This window comes from Gallinula chloropus (genome assembly GCF_964237585.1).
Source record: "Gallinula chloropus genome assembly, chromosome: 3".
NCBI lineage: Eukaryota > Metazoa > Chordata > Aves > Gruiformes > Rallidae > Gallinula > Gallinula chloropus.
Window position 1 is genome coordinate 10,017,201 of NC_140087.1, and position 18,768 is coordinate 10,035,968.

At 42.8% G+C, this 18,768-nt stretch overlaps 1 protein-coding gene across 3 annotated transcripts in view; it reads left to right on the forward strand.

Moving 5' to 3' along the window:
- Positions 1–212: 212 nt before the first annotated feature.
- FYN (FYN proto-oncogene, Src family tyrosine kinase) overlaps positions 213–18,768 on the forward strand; it is a gene marked incomplete at its 5' end in the record, with an annotated part of 38,984 nt that continues 20,428 nt past the window's right edge. The window contains 7 exons of one of the 3 annotated variants that reach the window (XM_084261746.1): positions 213–459; positions 1,050–1,146; positions 4,646–4,744; positions 5,847–5,950; positions 10,536–10,685; positions 13,933–14,097; positions 18,242–18,421. In XM_084261746.1, coding sequence (XP_084117872.1) covers positions 213–459; positions 1,050–1,146; positions 4,646–4,744; positions 5,847–5,950; positions 10,536–10,685; positions 13,933–14,097; positions 18,242–18,421 — 1,042 coding nt within the window. Of the gene's footprint in view, positions 460–1,049; positions 1,147–4,645; positions 4,745–5,846; positions 5,951–10,535; positions 10,686–13,932; positions 14,098–14,574; positions 14,731–18,241; positions 18,422–18,768 lie in introns of all 3 variants that reach the window. The other 2 variants (XM_084261747.1, XM_084261748.1) reach the window with 2 other exon arrangements.

Here is an 18,768-nt window from a genome sequence, read left to right on the forward strand (position 1 = left end):
TCAGTGGGAAACACTGCAAGGAAGGTTTTTGTGTTACTTTTTCCCAACACGTTGCTGTTTGTATTCAAGCCACTGTGGCTTCTTTTCAAAGGACTTAACTTTTGAGTGGTGAACTTAATTTGATCCTCGCTGTATGTGGGTTTGGGGGGAGATCTGGCAAGCATCAGCGCACAAACATCTGTCCTTTCCTTCCTCCCCTAGGATTTTAGATAATGGGCTGTGTGCAATGTAAGGATAAAGAAGCAACAAAACTGACTGATGAGAGGGATGGCAGTTTAACTCAAAGCTCGGGCTACCGCTATGGGACAGATCCCACTCCGCAGCACTATCCTAGCTTTGGTGTGACTTCAATCCCAAACTACAACAACTTCCATGCCACGGGAGGCCAAGGACTGACTGTGTTTGGTGGAGTCAATTCCTCCTCTCATACAGGGACGCTGCGTACAAGAGGAGGGACAGGTGAGTTAAAAAATCTTTCAGTGTTCTTAGTGAGTATCAATCGCATCGTTACAGCAGAGGCACTACTGTCTGGGCACGCTACTTTTGGGAAGAATTGTTTCATGAAGCAGTGCAAAGAATTGAAGCAGGGGTGGAGCTGGGTCTTCAGCCCTACCTTTGCTAACTTGCAGGTGCTAGTTCACTTTGGGGATGAGAAATTATGTGTATGTGCCTAATTTGGCTGACTAACTCATCCCTCAGTCCCAGGACAGCAAGTGTGATCTGAGCCACCTCAAGCAGTTAACAGGAAATCTTTGGCATGGCTATGTCTGAACTCTCTTTTCAAACTCTCCTTTCTTTGCCCTCTTGGGATCCCACACTGTGTGTGGGTACCAAACCAAGAGTGCTGTTAACTGTACAGAGTGAAGGAGGTGGCATACCTGATGGATGCATGGAAGCAGCAGGTTTAGAACAGTTGTCCATAAAGTAGAAAGCCTCAGTTTATTTTGCTCCTCAGCAACCAGAGAATCTTACATTTGGCTTTGCCACCTGAGGCTCCTTGCCCTCCTGGGTTTTGTGACATAACATAACTCGCCTATCTTCTTCTTTAGGTGTAACTCTTTTCGTGGCGCTTTATGACTATGAAGCAAGAACAGAAGATGACTTGAGTTTTCACAAAGGAGAAAAATTTCAAATACTTAACAGCTCGTAAGTTTTAGGCTTGGGAATATTCTTTTTAATATTTTTAAACTTAAAATGTTGCAATTCTATTTCCTCCTGTTTATAAAAGCTAATGCTGGATGTTAGAGATATGTAGGGGTTTACTCTATGCTTACTTACTTGCCTTTGCATTTAGTGCACTTCTGCAAAGTGCTGTATTATTGAAAAAGAACAAACTTTAACCACGTGTAGCCATACTTCAAAAATAAGGATTAGAGTGTGTGGTTCGCTGCTTACATTTCACAGTAAACTCAGTCAGAACTGAGAGAAACAGCTCTGAGCTTTACCAGAAGTCACAGTAGTTCTGCAAGGCATGTACTCTCTGCAATCTGCTGCAAGTACCTCTACAAGAAATGACCTGAAAACTGGTTCACAAAAGAGATGCTACCCAGACTCGTGTGCCAAGTTTAAAAGCTTTTTTTTTTTATTTTTTCCTTTTCAAGGTAGGAGATACAGTCAGAACATTCTAAGAAGTTCTGTTAAGTGACAGTGCACCACTGAACACTTGCATTTGGCATGAAAACCACACTTCCATCCTGGAAATCATCAATTTAAAATTAATTTTATTCACTTCCCATAAAAAAAAAATCCTTTAGCAATTTAAAAATAACATCTAAAACTTACTGTGCTACTGACCTATATCTGAACATCTTGTAATTCTTGGCTAAGAACATAAAGTTGAAAGCTCTGTGTTATGTTCAGTATTGCTGTCATGTAGAGGTAAAAATGGGTTAACAGCCAAGTATGTTGCTTTCTAGAGGCTTTGTGATATTGCTCTCATCATTTTTTCTTACGCTGTGTGACAGTGAGGCAAATTCATCCCTGGTGCAACTCCTGTTAATTTTAATAGAACAACTCCAGGGTTAGAGTTGGTTCAATGTACATTAAAGTTAAAGAAAAAAAAAAAATAAAATCAGGTAATTCTTTGGAATATTTCATGAAGCCGTGAAGCTGAAGAGCTTTGATGTAGATGAAAGCACAGCAACTTCAGTTACAACTTGTAGAGGGAACAGCGGTTTAAAAACGTCTCTACTTCTAAATTGGCACTTGGAAAAAAAAAAACCCGTTTTTAGCCTGTTATCCATTTCTGTTCACATTGCCTGCTGCTTTCCTAACCTTGCACAAACCACACAATATACATTTCTTACACATGCCAGTTGATGAAATCAAGGGGTGCTCACCAGGACTTGCAGAGCAATCATACTTGGGAGTCGGTGGAACAGAGAGATTCCCCCACGTGTGGGCGATTGCACTACATACATTTTCATGTGGGTAATTACTGCCTGAAGGAAGGTTTCCTAAGAGAAAAAATGAAGGAAAAAAACCCAACAAAAAACCGAACCAAAACACAAGCATCCACTGATTTTCTTGTGGAATTATAGAATCTCAGTTCCCATTACAGTCAGTTCTGCCTAACCACATGTCTGGAGTACTGATGGCTGGGCTGGGAATCTCCAGAGAGCAGCTTTTCTGTGAGAATGCTTCCCCTCCTTACTTATATCAGAAATTATATGAAAAAAGCCCATTTTCCCATTTTTTTTTAAGTCTGTCAATGCTGCTTGCAACCTGAGAGCATATATATGTGCACAAAACTAGCTCGTCAGGAATTTTTTGAGGGGTTTGGATTTATTTCTTTTTTAGCTCTCAACAAATGAAATTTGATTTTTTGCTTTGGATTAAAAGTTTTGGACAGTTGTACCTGAAGCAGTGTACACAGGGTATCCCTGTGACTTGAGGTCAGAAATGCTACTGAGGGCAGTCTGAACCACCTTCAGGGTGGTTCAGAGCAGAGCCTGACTTCGAGGCTCAGAAACTCTCAGCCATCCCCAGCATGCCCCGCACACCCCAGCTAGCCCCATTGACTAGCCTTCTCCTACCTCAGTTAGGTGTCTAAAATTCAGAGCTGTGAGAAAGAGTCTGCATTCCTCCTCCTTTCTGGCAGTGCTTTGAGAGATTTCAGCTCCTCTGTCAAAGCGGAGGCCGTTGGCTCCTGATGTTGGGATCATCTGCGGGGCTGCTTTTTCCCTCCCTAGGTATGATAAAATATCTCCATCTAGTGGGCTTTCTGCACAGTAAGGAGAAATGTAATGGCACGTTTTATCTTACCACAGTATGACATAATATCTCAGGAATATTCTACGGCAACACATGGGGGGAAGGGTTAGCACTTCAGCTAATTCACAACGTAAACAGCCAGGGCCATTTGCCTGACACACGAATACGTACAAGGTGTAGTAAACCAGCGCCGACTGCCAGCTCCTTGTTCTTCACTTCTCTTGAACTGTAAAACTGGAAGCATCACCTTTTTGACTAATCATGGCTGTTTTCTAGCCACTTTCTGTAAAGTTTGTACTCCTTCAAGCTTAAAGGAAGCGGAGTTGAAAATGCAAGTAAGAGCTCACCTTGACACAACCCTTCCTGCCACTCACAGAATCATAGAATCATAGAATGGTCTGGGTTGGAAGGGACCCCAAGGATCATAGAGCTCCAACCCCCCTGCCACAGGCAGGGCCACCAACCTCCAGGCCTGGATCTACACAAGGTTAACCAGAGCCCCATCCAACCTGGCTTTGAACACCTCCAGGGACGGGGCATCCACCACCTCTCTGGGCAGCCTGTTCCAGCACCTCACCACTCTCTCTGTAAAGAACTTCCCCCTAATATCTTATCTAAACCTTAGGCAGTGTGCTTTCTGTAGCCGCTTGCTTACAGATCAGGCTGAATTCTCTGGCCATGTTTGATAACAGCATTTTATTTAGTTGGCAGGCATCTGATTTACAGAGAGGGCAACCAAGAAAGTTTCCAAGCAGTCCAGAAGCAGAAAGGAGAATGCATGTTAGTAGAGGTAGGAGTTAAGCCTTGGTGGATGCCTTCATATTTAAGTGTTGTAGAAGGATGTTCTTTTGGTAGGTATTTGAAAATGCAGCTAAAGCCTTTGCTGCTTCACGTATCTCCCCTAGGTGACCAAGAGAGGGATTCTAGATGATGAAGTGGCATCTTTACAGGCTATCTAAAACTCCCATTTTGCTGGATGGCTTTTTGATGCCTTTAGGTTTCAGATTATTTATCCTCACAGAGGTTTAAAATCAGCAGTGGATATGACTGTGTTCAGTTTGGCAGTTTTTCTATAAGCTCTCTCAGGAGCCTGTATTAGAATAGTTGCTGTGGAGATGGTTTTCAGTACTCTAGTCCAAATCCAGCCCTCACCGAACCTGATTTCGCCGGGTTGTTACTCCTGTTTATGCCATTATGCTATGCTTGGAAGGCTATGTTACTAATCACCTCTGAAATAATAAGAGGTGCAAAGAAATGAGTTTAGTATTTAGGTTTAGATGCAAACAGCACTCCCAGAAGCACAGCAATGATAAAGAGATGAGTTGTTGTGAATTCCTACGCTGCACGGGTGCAGGTGCTGTTAGCAAAGTCAGATCATTGTCTTTATGGCTGTGTCTCATTCTCACTTTTCCTCCTCACCTTGTTTCTGCAGGGAAGGAGACTGGTGGGAGGCCCGGTCCTTGACAACAGGAGAAACTGGTTACATTCCCAGTAATTATGTGGCTCCAGTCGATTCCATCCAAGCAGAGGAGTATGTTTTCTTTTTGTTGTTAAAGAACCATTAGTGCTGTATTTGAAGGAGGTCGGAGGAGTGGGTTTTGATTGATTGTAGCGATTTTTCAAATTACTTACGTTGTTTTTATTTCAGTTCTTAACTGCGCTGATAAATAATTAGGTGATTAGCAACAAAAGAAGTGTGTGCTTAGTGCTTTTTCAATGTCAAAACAAAGGAAGAAAACCTAAAGGAGCATAGGTCTGCTTCCTTTATTTGAGTGCCGACTAATTTAGATCTTCAAGCGAAAGGTGCCCTTGCTTTTCCTGAACCAACCTGTAAAAATATTTGGAGTCAATTAGTGTGCAAGCTGTCTATTACAGAGGGCATGTTGTGTCAACAAATACCTTCCAATAGGTAGGATACCTGCAATACATACGACAGGCAGCACAATGAGGATGTATCTATGGAAAAAATGGAGTTCTATGTATATCCATGTTATTTCCAGTATAAAGGGTAAACTGGAGGAGCTTATATATCTAAGCCGGTATTACTGCAGTCTGTACTTCAGATTGTACTTGGTTGCTTGTGAAACAAGCAAATAAGCAAACTATATATATATATATATATGCAAGAAGGAAAAAGGTACTGGAAGTCTGAAAGCCTTATACAGCCACGCTAAAGTGGTTGCATCTCGTCCTTCTACTGAAGTTTTATGGCTGTGCTGCAGCAAAGATATTGAATACCAATACACAACTATGTAAGAAAAATAGGTAGTTTACAGCAGCATCCGTAAAAACCCTGCTCTTCTGCAGCAAAGCATTTTCCTGCCCTTTTCCTTGTCTATTGCTCTCTGTTTGCCAATATCTGGCCTTAGTTGTAAGGCACCGAACAAGCATTCACAGTGTCTACTGCTTATAGGCTTAATGCAAAGTGCTACTGCACAACATATCTAACACCCACTACAGGGTTTGTCACGTTAGCTTCCCCACCACAATAAAAGAGACACAGTATGAGGAAAATAGTTGAATATACTTGAGTAACCACAGTTTCTGCGAGTCATCCTCCATGCCTGAGCTCCATGACATTACCTAGTGATCCTTTGTAGCATTTGTCTTACTATTTCTGGTGTTTTCCTAAGGTGGTACTTTGGCAAACTTGGCCGAAAAGATGCCGAGAGGCAGCTGTTGTCGTTTGGAAACCCCAGAGGTACCTTCCTGATCCGGGAAAGTGAAACTACCAAAGGTAGGCTGGCTAAAGCTATTCTGGCTATGAATAAGAAGATATATGAGGAAAACTGATGAATTTGTGAAATACTGTCGTAGGGAGATAGAAATAAGTGTCACCTTATGTATATGTGTGCTAGGGAATCCAACATCTGGACATCCCAGGTCTTAGAGTGAGCATTCAAAGCAGAGAACAACCCAAGGGCAACCCATGCCACACTCAACCCATGGTACCTGCAGTACAACTCATGCACAGGCAGGATGCTCTGCTCTGCTGTGCTATTACACTCTGAACATCACACAGTCTCCCGCAACATGCCTGTCAAGGATACTACTATTGCAGTGGAGCTGGGTGGAGAGTGGCCCCTCAGAGCAGCAGCTATGGGCTACAGGAGGTTATGTATTCGAGTCCCAACACATCCAGCCAGCTTACTGTGAGCAGATGCTGGGAACCTCCAGCCCAGTTTGGTGAAAATTACTGCTTGCTTTTGAACAAGCAGAATGTTTGAACCTTCTTGCCTGGAAGAGAAAAGATTTTTTTTTGGGGGGGGAGGAAGAAGGGGTTGGTGGTTATTTTGAGAAGATTAGGGGATTTTTTTGGACTTTCTCCTTTGAATAGTGGATCCCAGGGAAAAACAAACACATAAAAGCAACACAGCGGATTTAAATTCATAGATTAATAATGAAAATACTTGAAAATATTTCTACTTAATATATTCATAAAATACTCAACTGTATCCATTCTGTTGAAGTCATGTGGAAGGATGTATTCTCCTCCTTCCCCCTAGAAATACTGGAGGAGTTCCAGTTTTCACGGTGGGTGCTATCTTTGCTTTCACATTTTCGTACATGAGGCCTGTCAACATCTTCCTCAAAGCTTCAAATGTATGAAAAGAGCTAACTCATGCAACTATTGAGGAGAAAACCTGCAACTAAGTGAAAACAAACCTGGCCATTTCTCAATTAACCAGCAATCCAGAACAATTGCTGTAGGAAGCGTAAGTAACTAGAATTCATGCCATGTGAGTTCTGAAGTCTAATGATGGTTCATGTAATTAAAGCACCGACTTGTCAGCACTTTGATCAGAGTATGCTCTGCCAGCTAGAGTTAGCACAGAAAGTGTTTAGAACCATGGCTGGTAAAGGGGTTTAGAGAAGAGAAACCCTACTTCCCATTCCCCTCTGCCTGACCTATCTTCAGATGCTGCATTGTCATCTGAAATTGTAAGTTTTACGTTCTTTACTGACTGGATTACAACCCTCACTGCCCGTAAGTCCAGAAGACTCTTTCTGATGGGAAATCTGAATAGACCTGCTGTTGTTTCAGGCAGCTCATTTCCCACCTTGCCACCCCACAGCTTCATACCTCGCGTAGCAGGGAGGCATCCTCCTCAGGAGCAAGGCAGGCCCCAACTTGTTCACTTCTTTCTGCGAACAGCCCCCACCTGTTCATTTCCACCAGCAGTTGTTGTGATGCATATGAGGAGCAGGACTTCGTTCCACTCTGGGATGAGTTTAAAAACCTCACTCCTATAGGCACCCATGGACCCTAAAAACACACACGACCCTGTGTCTCTAAAACACGTTACCAGTTCAATCTACTTTGACCATTTTTTGTGCAGTGATAAGTGATACGTTTTGCAGGGCTGTTTACTTAGCTAAGTCAGGACATTTTTTCCCTAGAGCTTCCCAGGAGACACAAAAAAACATTGGGGGAATGGAGTAATCCATCATGGGTGGACTTAGAGCAGCAAGCTTAATTCCTCTGCATTTGGACTGAAGGCTTTCTACATCTTTGGGCTAAGTTTGCATCAAAGGCATTGGAAAAAAAAAAAACCCAAACATGCATGGTTTTTGTCAAAAAAGCCTCTTTCCCTTCTCATCCTTGTGGTGTTTCAGTATGTTGTTAGAAGAAAACAGAGGGAACTTGTTGTTCATGAGAGGGAAAAAGTCATCTGGGAGGGCTCGAATGGTGCGTTCTCCCATAAGTCTTCTCAAAAAGCCTTACTTCAGCCAGTCATCTTGGGGCTTGAGGCAGGGATTGTTTTGTGACCTAGAATCATCCCTTCTGCTTTAAATAATAACCATAATAAAATTAATCAGGATCATGTTAAAAGTATCATCATGGATGACTTCAGCATGAATTTAACCTCCCTTGATCGTGGTTGCCTTCTCTTCTTACTTCCAAAATAAATCATATAGGGCTGGCTTTTCATTTTTCCAGTGCCTGACTGCCCAGGTACTTTATCAGCCCTTGTCTGTATAATCCTTCACCTGGTTTCAATCTCCACCCTTCGAGGCTGTCTGGTTTTTCGTTTGGTTCGTGTTTGTTTTGTTTGGGGTTTTTTAAATTCATTAGTATGATATATTGTAATGTCGTATTTCTATCCGAATTTTTATTATGTATATCTTTCATATTTGAATTTTTCATCAGATAGTAATGAACAGTATAAATAACCAACAGCCTAAATACGTGAATAATGAAATCTGTCTCGGCACGGTTCTTGTTTTCATCCAGATTTGAACTAAAGCTCCAGTCCTGCAACTTGATCTGAGGTCAGCGGGGGTCCACAGAGGGCCACCCACACAGCTCTGATTGCAGACCTGGAGCCACAGATTGTTTACATTTTCCTAAAGAATCTAAAATAGTGACCAGATAGGCAGGGAGCGCGACTAAAGAAAATACAGCTGCCGCCAGCGGATGGGAGCTGACAAACGCGGAGGTGGAGAACGCCGCCTGGAAAATCTTGGAATTAGGCTGACGGTGTACGACACAGAGCGGTGGGACAAAGCATGTTAAGAGATATGCTCACAAATCCCCCCCCAGAAAATCTGAACTCATAGCTGAGAGATATGTATTTACTCAGTGGGAAAACCTCCTCAGAAAAATACCCTAAAGAAACTGTGTTTTTCTACACTTAGAAATAAACCCCCTGCCACTCCTCTCAGGGTGTCTCCCATTCGCGCAAACCAGAATCATCTGTGTAAGTGCTGGCTCTTTTCCTCCTATTTAGAGGACAAACAACAAGGAATTTGAGAAGTTGTCAGAGTCAGGGTGGAAACATTTTGCTCACTGCAGCTCCCTCAGCAGTGTGCTGCCCGCCAGTGGGACTTGTTGCAGGTTAATGTGCTTGGAGAAACTTCTTCCCGGGGACACATCCAGGAAAGACATCTCACAGCAGGAATGTCAGCCCTGTAGCTGTGAGGGTTCTTTAAACCATTTCACTTAGCTGGAGGTGGTTCTGGAGGATGTGAACCTGCTGGGTGTGTTGAGAAGTACCCTACCTTGGGATAAGCTGCAGTCAGTGGTGTTTGCTATCAGATCTGAAAGAAATCACTCCCCCCCTTCACATTTTCCAAAACTGGCTGGTGGTGGTTTTCTTGGTTACCAGTGAAAGCAGCCCAAGCTCCAGAAGGAAGACCTTGAGATCTCTGCAGCTGCTGGTTGCCTCTACAGTTGTTTTCTTCTATTTAATGCCTGAATTACCTTTGAGTAAATTCATCTGAGCTATGAGTGAAGACCTGTCTTCTCCACTACCTTTGAAATGGCCCTGCTTTTCCTCAGAAACTGCTGTAAAACGTAGCTTTGCTTTTGACACTGTAGAGAACCAACCCATGGGTGTGACTGTACGGAGGTGAGGACCATGCTTCAAATTAAGCCAGTAAATGTGCAGGTCCCTATGTGAGTGGCCAGTCAGCAGGAAGCTAGGGTTCAGCTCAGCTGCCCACAACTGCAGACACCTGGTGCTCAAACCTGCATTACGCCATCGATAGCTTCAACACCATAACACTCATGGAAACTAGTCCGAGATTCAGCTGCCCTAATAGCACCAGAAGCTTATGTGTGAGCTTCTAAATCAAGCCGACAGACCCCCTGAATCCAGGCCCTCAGCAGAGGTGCCTTCACCTGGCGATGAGAATCCAGAGCCATTTGAAATGCTTACGCAGCATCCGCCTGCATTGGAGAGATGTGATGGGCTGTGGGAAGCAGGATGTTGTGGGGCATCTCACGTGGCACTTAACCCTAGGGTTTGGGCAGTTGAATCCCACCAGCAAGCTCTAAATCTCCAGCACAGATTTGGAAAGTGAAACATGCAGTTCTTGCAGACCTTGGTGTAGTACCACCTTCCAGAGGCTGTGATGTACAAAGCACGCTGATTTGGTCATTTAATGTTTATAGAAGTTTGGGATCCATCTGGGTGACAGCACTACACATATGCAAAGTCATTATCTCTGGTGCTTCCAATTAAAATCTTGGTATTTACCACCAACTGGCATTTATCTAACATATAGTATTTGCAGTGTACCCTGACACTTAAAACAGAAAGGACAATTTAACAACCTGAAACAGTAAATGTTAAAATGTGAATTTTTGTTTACATGGAAGTCCCGATCTCTCTCTGGAAAAGCGTGAAAGGGACATGGTGTGACCATGGCAAGATTTCTGTGATACTTACTTTCTTGTGTCAAATCCACTTGTTCTTTTCCAGGGTACAGCAAGCAGTTTTGGGAAGCAATTTCACTTCATAACAACTGACCAGCAAACCAAAATCTTTGCATCTGAAAGTTACTTATGATTTTTATTTCTCCTTTGCTTGGAACAGGTGCCTATTCCCTGTCTATTCGAGACTGGGATGATATGAAAGGAGATCATGTCAAGCATTATAAGATTCGTAAACTTGACAATGGTGGATATTATATCACAACTCGGGCACAATTTGAAACTCTTCAGCAGCTGGTTCAGCATTATTCAGGTAATTTTTCAGATAATACACGGCACTCTGAAGTGTTTTAAAACAAAAGTGTTTGCTGCTGAGTTGATGTATGTGTAAGATGCCCTAAAGAGTCATTTGAGCTATGTCTCTTGCTTGTTGTAATGCATCTTCCATTATCCCTTCCCCATTACAGTTATAAATGGCTTTGAGTGCCGTTCACAGTGTACAGCGGCAGAGCTTTTAAACACCAGCACTCTGCTGGGGTAAAGGTTTTGCCTCCTCTCCCTCTGCTAAGCAAACAGAATTGCTGAATTTGACTTGCACGTTGCAAAGAGTGGGTTCCCTGAGCGTGAGCGAGTGCTGACACGTACCATTTTGCAGCACAGCATCGCTAAGCAAGCAAACAGGGAATTGCATTGTGGACTCCAGTCACCTAAAAGCAATGACCAAAAGGTTTGCATATATTACCTGGCTCCCTTTTTTCCACTGGATTAGTGATCAATGTGCAAAACATTAACATTTAAATTAGAATTGGTCTAATTTTTTTTTCTTACAATAAATGTGGCAAGGTGGGTGTTTCTTTCTGCATGCTGTTTGTGTCCACCCATCAAGCTTTTTTTAATTTTCTTTTTAAATATGATTAAAATGTGGCAGGCACTATTCAACCCAAAACCGCTGTCACTGTTGAATGGCATACAACAGATACAACCTTAAAACCCCCCAAAACCTCTGCACAGGACAAATGGTTCCTATGCAAAAGCCTGCCATGCTGCTCAACACAGTCATTTGTTAAGCAGAAATGTGTATTTGGAATTATTTTGCTTTTTTTTTAATTTTTTTTCTCCACTGTAGCTTTTCATAATATTAACAGATGACCCCAAATGCTCGCTGCTCAAAAACTTTTCATAATTTTTACTTGGGAAATCAACTTCTCTGTGGGGTGTTTTTTCTGTATTCTTTGTATTCTGTCTGCTGTATTCTTACGCTATTCATTCTAGACATCTGGCTGTCTTCTCCGCCCAGTTTCTGATGGGTGTATGCTGCCTGGGAGAATTTCTAGTTTCTTCCTCTGACTCTACATCAAACTAAGCCAAATAATGTATAAAAGCTCACATCCAAGGAAGATAATTTTGACCCCACACAATACCAGCTGGTATTATAGATTTCTATGTTTGGATGATGAGGTCGGTGTATTTTCCATGCTCAGATTCAGAAACAAATAGATCTGGAAACAGCCATTCCTGTGTAACACACAGGCTTTATCAGTAGGATCCACGTAGGGTAGCTCAGGAGGGCATGGTACAAACCCACCCTCCGGAGGTTTCACTGGCACTCTCCCAGAGCCAGGAGAACACAGGAACTCATCCCACGCCAGCCCTTGCTGACTCAAAGCCTAAAGGCTGTCTGTAACCTTCTGCTCTGCACTCTGGATTGTGGATCAGCACAGTGCCTTGTGAGTGACTACATTTACTTCTAGGGAGAGCTCAGAGACATGAGAATGACTCCGCAAAGATCAGCGTGGCTCCTGAAGAATGACTGCTGAGACCGTAGGGCAGTGCCTTCACAGCAGGACAGGGATGCTCTGCAGCTCACCTTTCAGCCTTCATCCCATAGCTGTCCAGGCTGGAGGACCACTCCTGTCCAGGCAGCTGGAAACAGGGCTACCCAGGCAGCCAGTGTGCAGTTTGGTCTCATGTAAGCAGCCCTGGGTCAGGAGCTGGAAGTACAAAGTGGACCTTTGTGCAGACACAGCACAGGTAGCCCTAAACCGTGCTCCCATTGCACTGCTGGGTATCCTCACTACCCAGAATTCCTTCTTATCCCAGCCCCTTCTTACCTGGATAATAAAGTTAACTGCAGAGTCAGGACTTTCACAGATGAGATTTACTAATGGAAAACGTGGAGATCCCCAGGGTGTCCTGATGTCAGGCTAAAGTCAGTCCAGGCCTGAAGCTGAAGCCCCAGTCCCTAACAACTGGCCTGTCAAGCATAAGCTCTTGTGCGTGTGGTCTGGGTTGAACTGGAGCACCAGCATGCCAAGCTTATTTTTCTTTCTTCCCCAATTAAAGAAAACAAGGAGGTCTCAAGAACCTCCAGCTTCTTTCTGCAGCTGTCCAAACTCTTAAGGAAGTTTTCAGATACAATCTATATTTTGAATAGTCCCTATCCTTCTGTTCCCATCAGAATTATATTGAAATAAGACATGCCAGCTGGTCAGCTCATCTTCCCTGTTTTGCAGTCTTTGTTGTCTTGTTACAGGAGGCACCATGTGGTCCATGTCAGGGTGTCTGTAGGGCACTTCACCACCATCCCACCACTTTTGGGCTGAGGAGGTAGAGCTTGGTGTTGCAAGGAGCTTCAGTGCTTGCCCACCTTGTGATGGGGAAACAGATTTTACCTCTACCCAGAAAGAAATCTTGCACAGGAGAAGGAAGACTGTGCTTAATTCTGAAGTACAGCTACAGTTCCCCACCTTGCTCTGCTCTGCTGTGCCTGTTTTAAGACCCGAGTCGCTGCACAGCTTTGTATTACAGTCTGCTTTGTGCAGCATAGTATATTACACAAGAGGTGTGTGTGTATACATACATCTTCATGTATATATCGTTGGGGTTTATTTACTCCTGCTAAAAATCTTGTGACTTTTGTCACAGTGAAGCCTCTGTGAAGCTTGCAAGTACAATGAACCTGCCCAAACAATGTCAGGGTGGCTGCATACACTAATAAAGGTTTGCTCTAGAAAGAGTGGCAGAAAAAGTCTTGTATAGGACACGAAGAAAACCGCCTTTAAATAGAGTAGAAATACAGAAAATACCTTTTCTCAGCATACCTAGAAAAAAACTAGTGAACAAGTCCTCCAAATTTCCATTGCTGTGATTTGCAGAAAAAGTGAATCTTCTCTGTGTTTCTTTCACTCAGTACAGAAGCAATCCAGTGTGTGACTTGGAGATTATTTTTTAAAGAGTTACACCGTGCCATAGTATGGCAGTTACTGGTGAAGTTTTCTTTAATGCAGCATTGTGGGAGAAGGGAAACCCTGAGTCCACGAGAGAAACCCCTGGTGGTCACTTTCCATTTCAGGCTGTGGAAGCTGAGACTAAAATATTTCCTGTTCTGTCTCAAATGAATATGTTTCAGTGTTCAATTTCTAATCTTCCAGGATGCTTTGTGGTATGCAACTAACAGCTGTTGTGAGTAGCGTTGTTTTTATGCTTACTGTTTTTGTTTCATGTCACACTTTTTTTTCTTTCCTCTCCTTTGCTGTTGGCTTCACTTCTGGCTCCATCAGAGAGAGCTGCAGGTCTTTGCTGCCGCTTAGTAGTCCCCTGTCATAAAGGAATGCCAAGGCTTACTGATCTGTCTGTCAAAACCAAAGATGTCTGGGAAATTCCACGAGAATCCCTACAGTTGATCAAGAGACTGGGAAATGGGCAGTTTGGGGAAGTATGGATGGGTATGGAGCAAAATAATTATTCTAAAATAGCTCTCTGTGTGGGGATTACAAGATGGAAGGTGAAAACGTAGGGCATTGTGACCCACAAGATGAAAAAAGAGCAAAGCTCAAACCGTTAGGAAAAACGTCTTTGGAATCCTGTCTTTGACTTTGAAATTCTTTAATCTTCAACTTTCACCATAATTGATGGCAAAGGAAAACTGAAATTCCGTGTTTCCTTGGAAGGTTTTGATTTTGACAAATTACCACCGTCTTAATAATAAATCAAGGCTCACATAGTAATCTATTAATTATACCAAGGAGCCTTTTTCTGCAAGCTAACAAAAAAAGCCCTTGCCTTCAGTATCCAAAAACCAGTGTTTGCAAATGAACTTTAATGCAGCACTGACAGAAGAGTCACCTTCCATCTTTCTCAATGCATGCATAATTTTGGATTATAAGTGTGTTCTTTTTTTTTATTAATTTCCTCTCCTATAGAGAAAGCTGATGGTTTGTGTTTTAACTTAACTGTGATTGCTACGAATAATACCCCCCAAACTGTTGGATTGGCTAAAGATGCATGGGAAGTTGCACGTGATTCATTATTTCTGGAGCAGAAGCTTGGTCAGGGGTGTTTCGCTGAAGTGTGGCGTGGTAAGGCAGAGAATATATTTTGCTTTGGATGGATCTTTTAAGGCCCTCTTGGCAGAAATAAACATTTCAAGTAGAGATCTTAAAGCCAAAAGACCATAATAGTATGAAATGTTAAGTCTGTATTGTCTAAAAGAGTCAGACCTAAATACAGTAACCCCATGGGGAAACTTCACTTGCACCCACTGGTATGAGAGGTTATGGCATTGAACTTCATTAGTTGCGTTGGGTGACTACACAATTCCTAGGGATTAAAATAGGAACGAACTTAAAACTGGAGCTTGTGAGGCAGAAGGGCTAACCAGGAATCAATCTGGTGAGTAGACATTTTTCTTCCCTCGTGTGTTTTAGCACTGGCGGGACCAGACCCTGAAAATACTTCCACCCGCTCCCTCAGTCTCAACATAACAGCAGGTATCAGCGAGCTGGTATTGCCAGGCTAGCTGTCCCATGCATCCATGTATTTAAGTCCATTTTGAAATGTCTATCTGCAGCAGAGCCCCACAACTCGATCTAGAGGACAGGGACAATAGAGGCGAGACTTGCCTGGCCCAACCGAACCCCCACTTGGAAGTGCAGAAACACTGACATTTTCCAAATCCACTGACATTGGTTTCTGCATGTTTTTTACTGTTCTCCCCTCTATGGGCCTCATTCTTCTAAGGTCTATAAAACAATAGCAATTTAAAATATACATAAATCTTAGTATGGCCGTAGCATTGAAACACAATGCAGTGGCCATTTAATGAGAGGTGGGCTTGATTTCTGTGCCAAATTGCATTCTGTGTAGCCTCTTCAAAATTACCAATTCATGTTGTTTCTTCTGGAAAAAAAAAAATTGGTGGAGCAGTTTGGCTGCTCTTTTTGTTGCAGTGACATGAAAGTCCACGCAACCAAAATAACCAGCAGGCTCTCCTGGATTCTTGCAGCTGTTTCCTCTTGCAAGGCAACAGTGAGGAGCATGGCAGCAAGTCTGTGGAATTTATAGAATGTATAGATCAGGGATATAGACATTTCTAGAATTTCACAGAATTACAGCTGACCTGGTGCAGTGAAAGCCACCCATGTTTTCTATCAGCATCCCCAGATAACTGCAGTTTCACCACCTTGTTCTCCATCCTGAGTGCATGCAAGAGTTTCAAGTTGATGTTAATAGTTGGTGGTCAGCTTTGTGTGCTGTGGATCTTAAACTGATGCAATAACCTAAAGGAACAAACACAATTAATAAAAAAAAAGAAAAAAAAAAGGAAAAATCAGCTATGAAAAATAAAGTGCCAAATGCCAAGTATCTGTCAGAAATGCAAAGATTATTCTTACAGTTACGACATCATGTTTCTTAAAGTAATATATAGTAAAAATATGTTAACAGCCCTGAAGCACTACCAAGTTGGAATAGATTAACATTGTAAAAATTAATAAAAAATGCATTAAGTAGTAACTAACTACATATGGGAAGAATTCAGAGGAAAGTCTATGGTAATTTTCTAATAGAGGGAAGCATACCAAACCAAAACAGGAAAATCTAACAATTTTAACTAAAATCTAGGCTGAGAGAATAAGTTAACCTTTTTGTTTGTTTTTTTTAACTGGAGAAATAATAAATATTTAAAAACAGAACTGCTGAAAACACTTTGTGGTGCTAGAATGAGTCCTGGGATTTTTATTAGGGCAATGCAAACAGATAATACACAGTTAATCCTGGTAACACACTGGGTAAAATCCTAGTTTATTAATGCCAGTGACAGAAACCCTGTGAAATGAGGTTTTTGCTCCTGGATGATGCCATTTGCACTACCTCTGCAACGTGGCTGTGACTGATAGCACTCTGCGGTCCGAAGCCTCAGTGACTCCAGAGAAAACATGCTCTATTTCACCCATCTGAAAAGATTTTGGCCACCCTATGTGAGATCAAGAGGCGAAATTGCATCCTCACACGAGAAGCAACAGTCCTGCTTCAGCTCTGATTGGGAGGACTGAGCGAAAACTAAGACCTCCCGGGCCCTCCTCAAGCGCACTGGGGTAGCGGTGGTAGGAACTCAAGACATTACTCAACCACTAGTAGGGGTGAAAGCACCTGGCATAGTGAGAACCAGACTTGCACTGCAGACTTTTAGCTCATCTGTGCCTTGAGCTGCCCCCAGGCAGCATCATGTGTTGCTGCGAGGGACAACATAGGCAGTGGCTGCCCTGCCACTCCTTGGCTAGGCCGGGAGGCAGCTGGGGCCTGACCACATCCACAAGAAACAATCCAGCTCGTTTTATGTTCTGGCAGCTCAGAAAAAGCTCATGATGAAGTTATTTTGGCTTAACCAGTTCCCATGCAGCAGCTGAGCCCTGGTGACTCTTAATGTGCTTTTAACAAAGACAAACCAGGCTTATTTTACACTTTACCTTTATTTGATGAGAACTTAATTTACTGAAAGTAGATCTGAGCCTTCATGTGCTTTGTAGGCCTTCTGCTGTCCTCATGCCCAAGTAGTGAGTCATAATTTTTGCCCAATGTGATTAAATCTTGAAGGCATTTAGTATTGTTTTACCTGGTCACACAACAGCTCCCCATCAACACATCACAGGTCCTGGTCAAAGCCATTTCAGCCCTGGCTGTGCAGCAGGGTTCTGGCAAGCCTGGGCAAGGGACAACCAGAAGTTAGGGGAAAGAAGAAAAAAAAAAGTTCTATTTCTGCCCATTTTAATTTCCCTTCCACAGCCCCCATCCCCTAAAAACCTGTTAACATAGGTAGGCATTTGGGGTATGCCCTCGAACCAGTCATCCCCAGCTCACTACAGCTCCTTAGGCAGGCTTTTTTCAGGCGTTACAGAAAGCTTGGTAGGTGATGGCTGGAAAATGATGCAACTGGTGTGTTTCAGTGCTGACTGCAAGTAGAGAACAAAGTGAAGTGGACAAGAACCAGCTCCTTTTCGATCAGCAGTTGCTGGGCTTCTTGAGGATGAGGATGAGGAAGGAAGAAGACGTGTTTTGGTTTGGAAACACACCCGTGTTTCTTAAATGAACTAGATTCAGAATTTGTGTCTTGGGGATTTTTCTCTTAGTAGATTTTTTTTCCTCTGGCTCAGGACAACCCCAAAATGTTAACATTTCTTGCAAATGGAAAATTCTGGGTTTAACCAGTTTTGTTATCCAAATCTGTGACTGGAGCTGTGTTGTGGTCTGTAGCAGTTACTTGTTAGCAAGGGAATACATCATGATGGGTTTCAGCAGTCCTGCATCTCCTGCTCAGAGGTTTCTGTGGACATCAGTGGGAGCATTGTCTGAGCAGGACAATGCCAACTGTGCCCTGGTGTCAATGGGAGTGTTATTTTTCAGTGTAATAGAAAAACACTAGACTATGAGGGGAGTGTGGGAGGAATATAATAATAAGGCGACATGGGAAAACACATGTTAAAAAAGCCCTTATATTAAGTATCCTCTATATTTTGTTCCTTGGCTACATTAGGCAACAGGCAGAAAAAGGAGCAGAAGATGTTTAATCTAACTAAGTATCTGTGCTTGTAGGTACATGGAATGGAAATACTAAAGTGGCTATCAAGACTCTGAAGCCTGGCACTATGTCTCCAGAATCCTTCTTAGAGGAGGCCCAAATCATGAAGAAGCTAAAACATGACAAATTGGTCCAACTTTATGCTGTGGTATCTGAAGAACCTATCTATATTGTCACGGAGTACATGAGCAAAGGTGAAGCCAGAGATGCTGCCATTATAACAATATTTGTTTCTTTGTTGATCACAGAATTGTTCAGGTTGGAAAAGACCTTTAAGATCATCAAGCCCAACCACTAACCTAACACTACCAAGCCCACCAGTAACCCATGCCCCTAAGCACCATGTCTACACGTCTTTTAAATACCTCCAGGGATGGTGACTCAACCCCTTCCCCAGCCAGCCTGTTCAAGTGGCTGGAAACCCTTTTTGTGAAGAAATTGTTCCAAATACCCAATCTAAACCTCACCTGCTGCAACTTGAGTCCATTTCCTCTTGTCCTATCGCTTGTTTCCTGGGAGAAGAGACCAATGCCCACCAGGC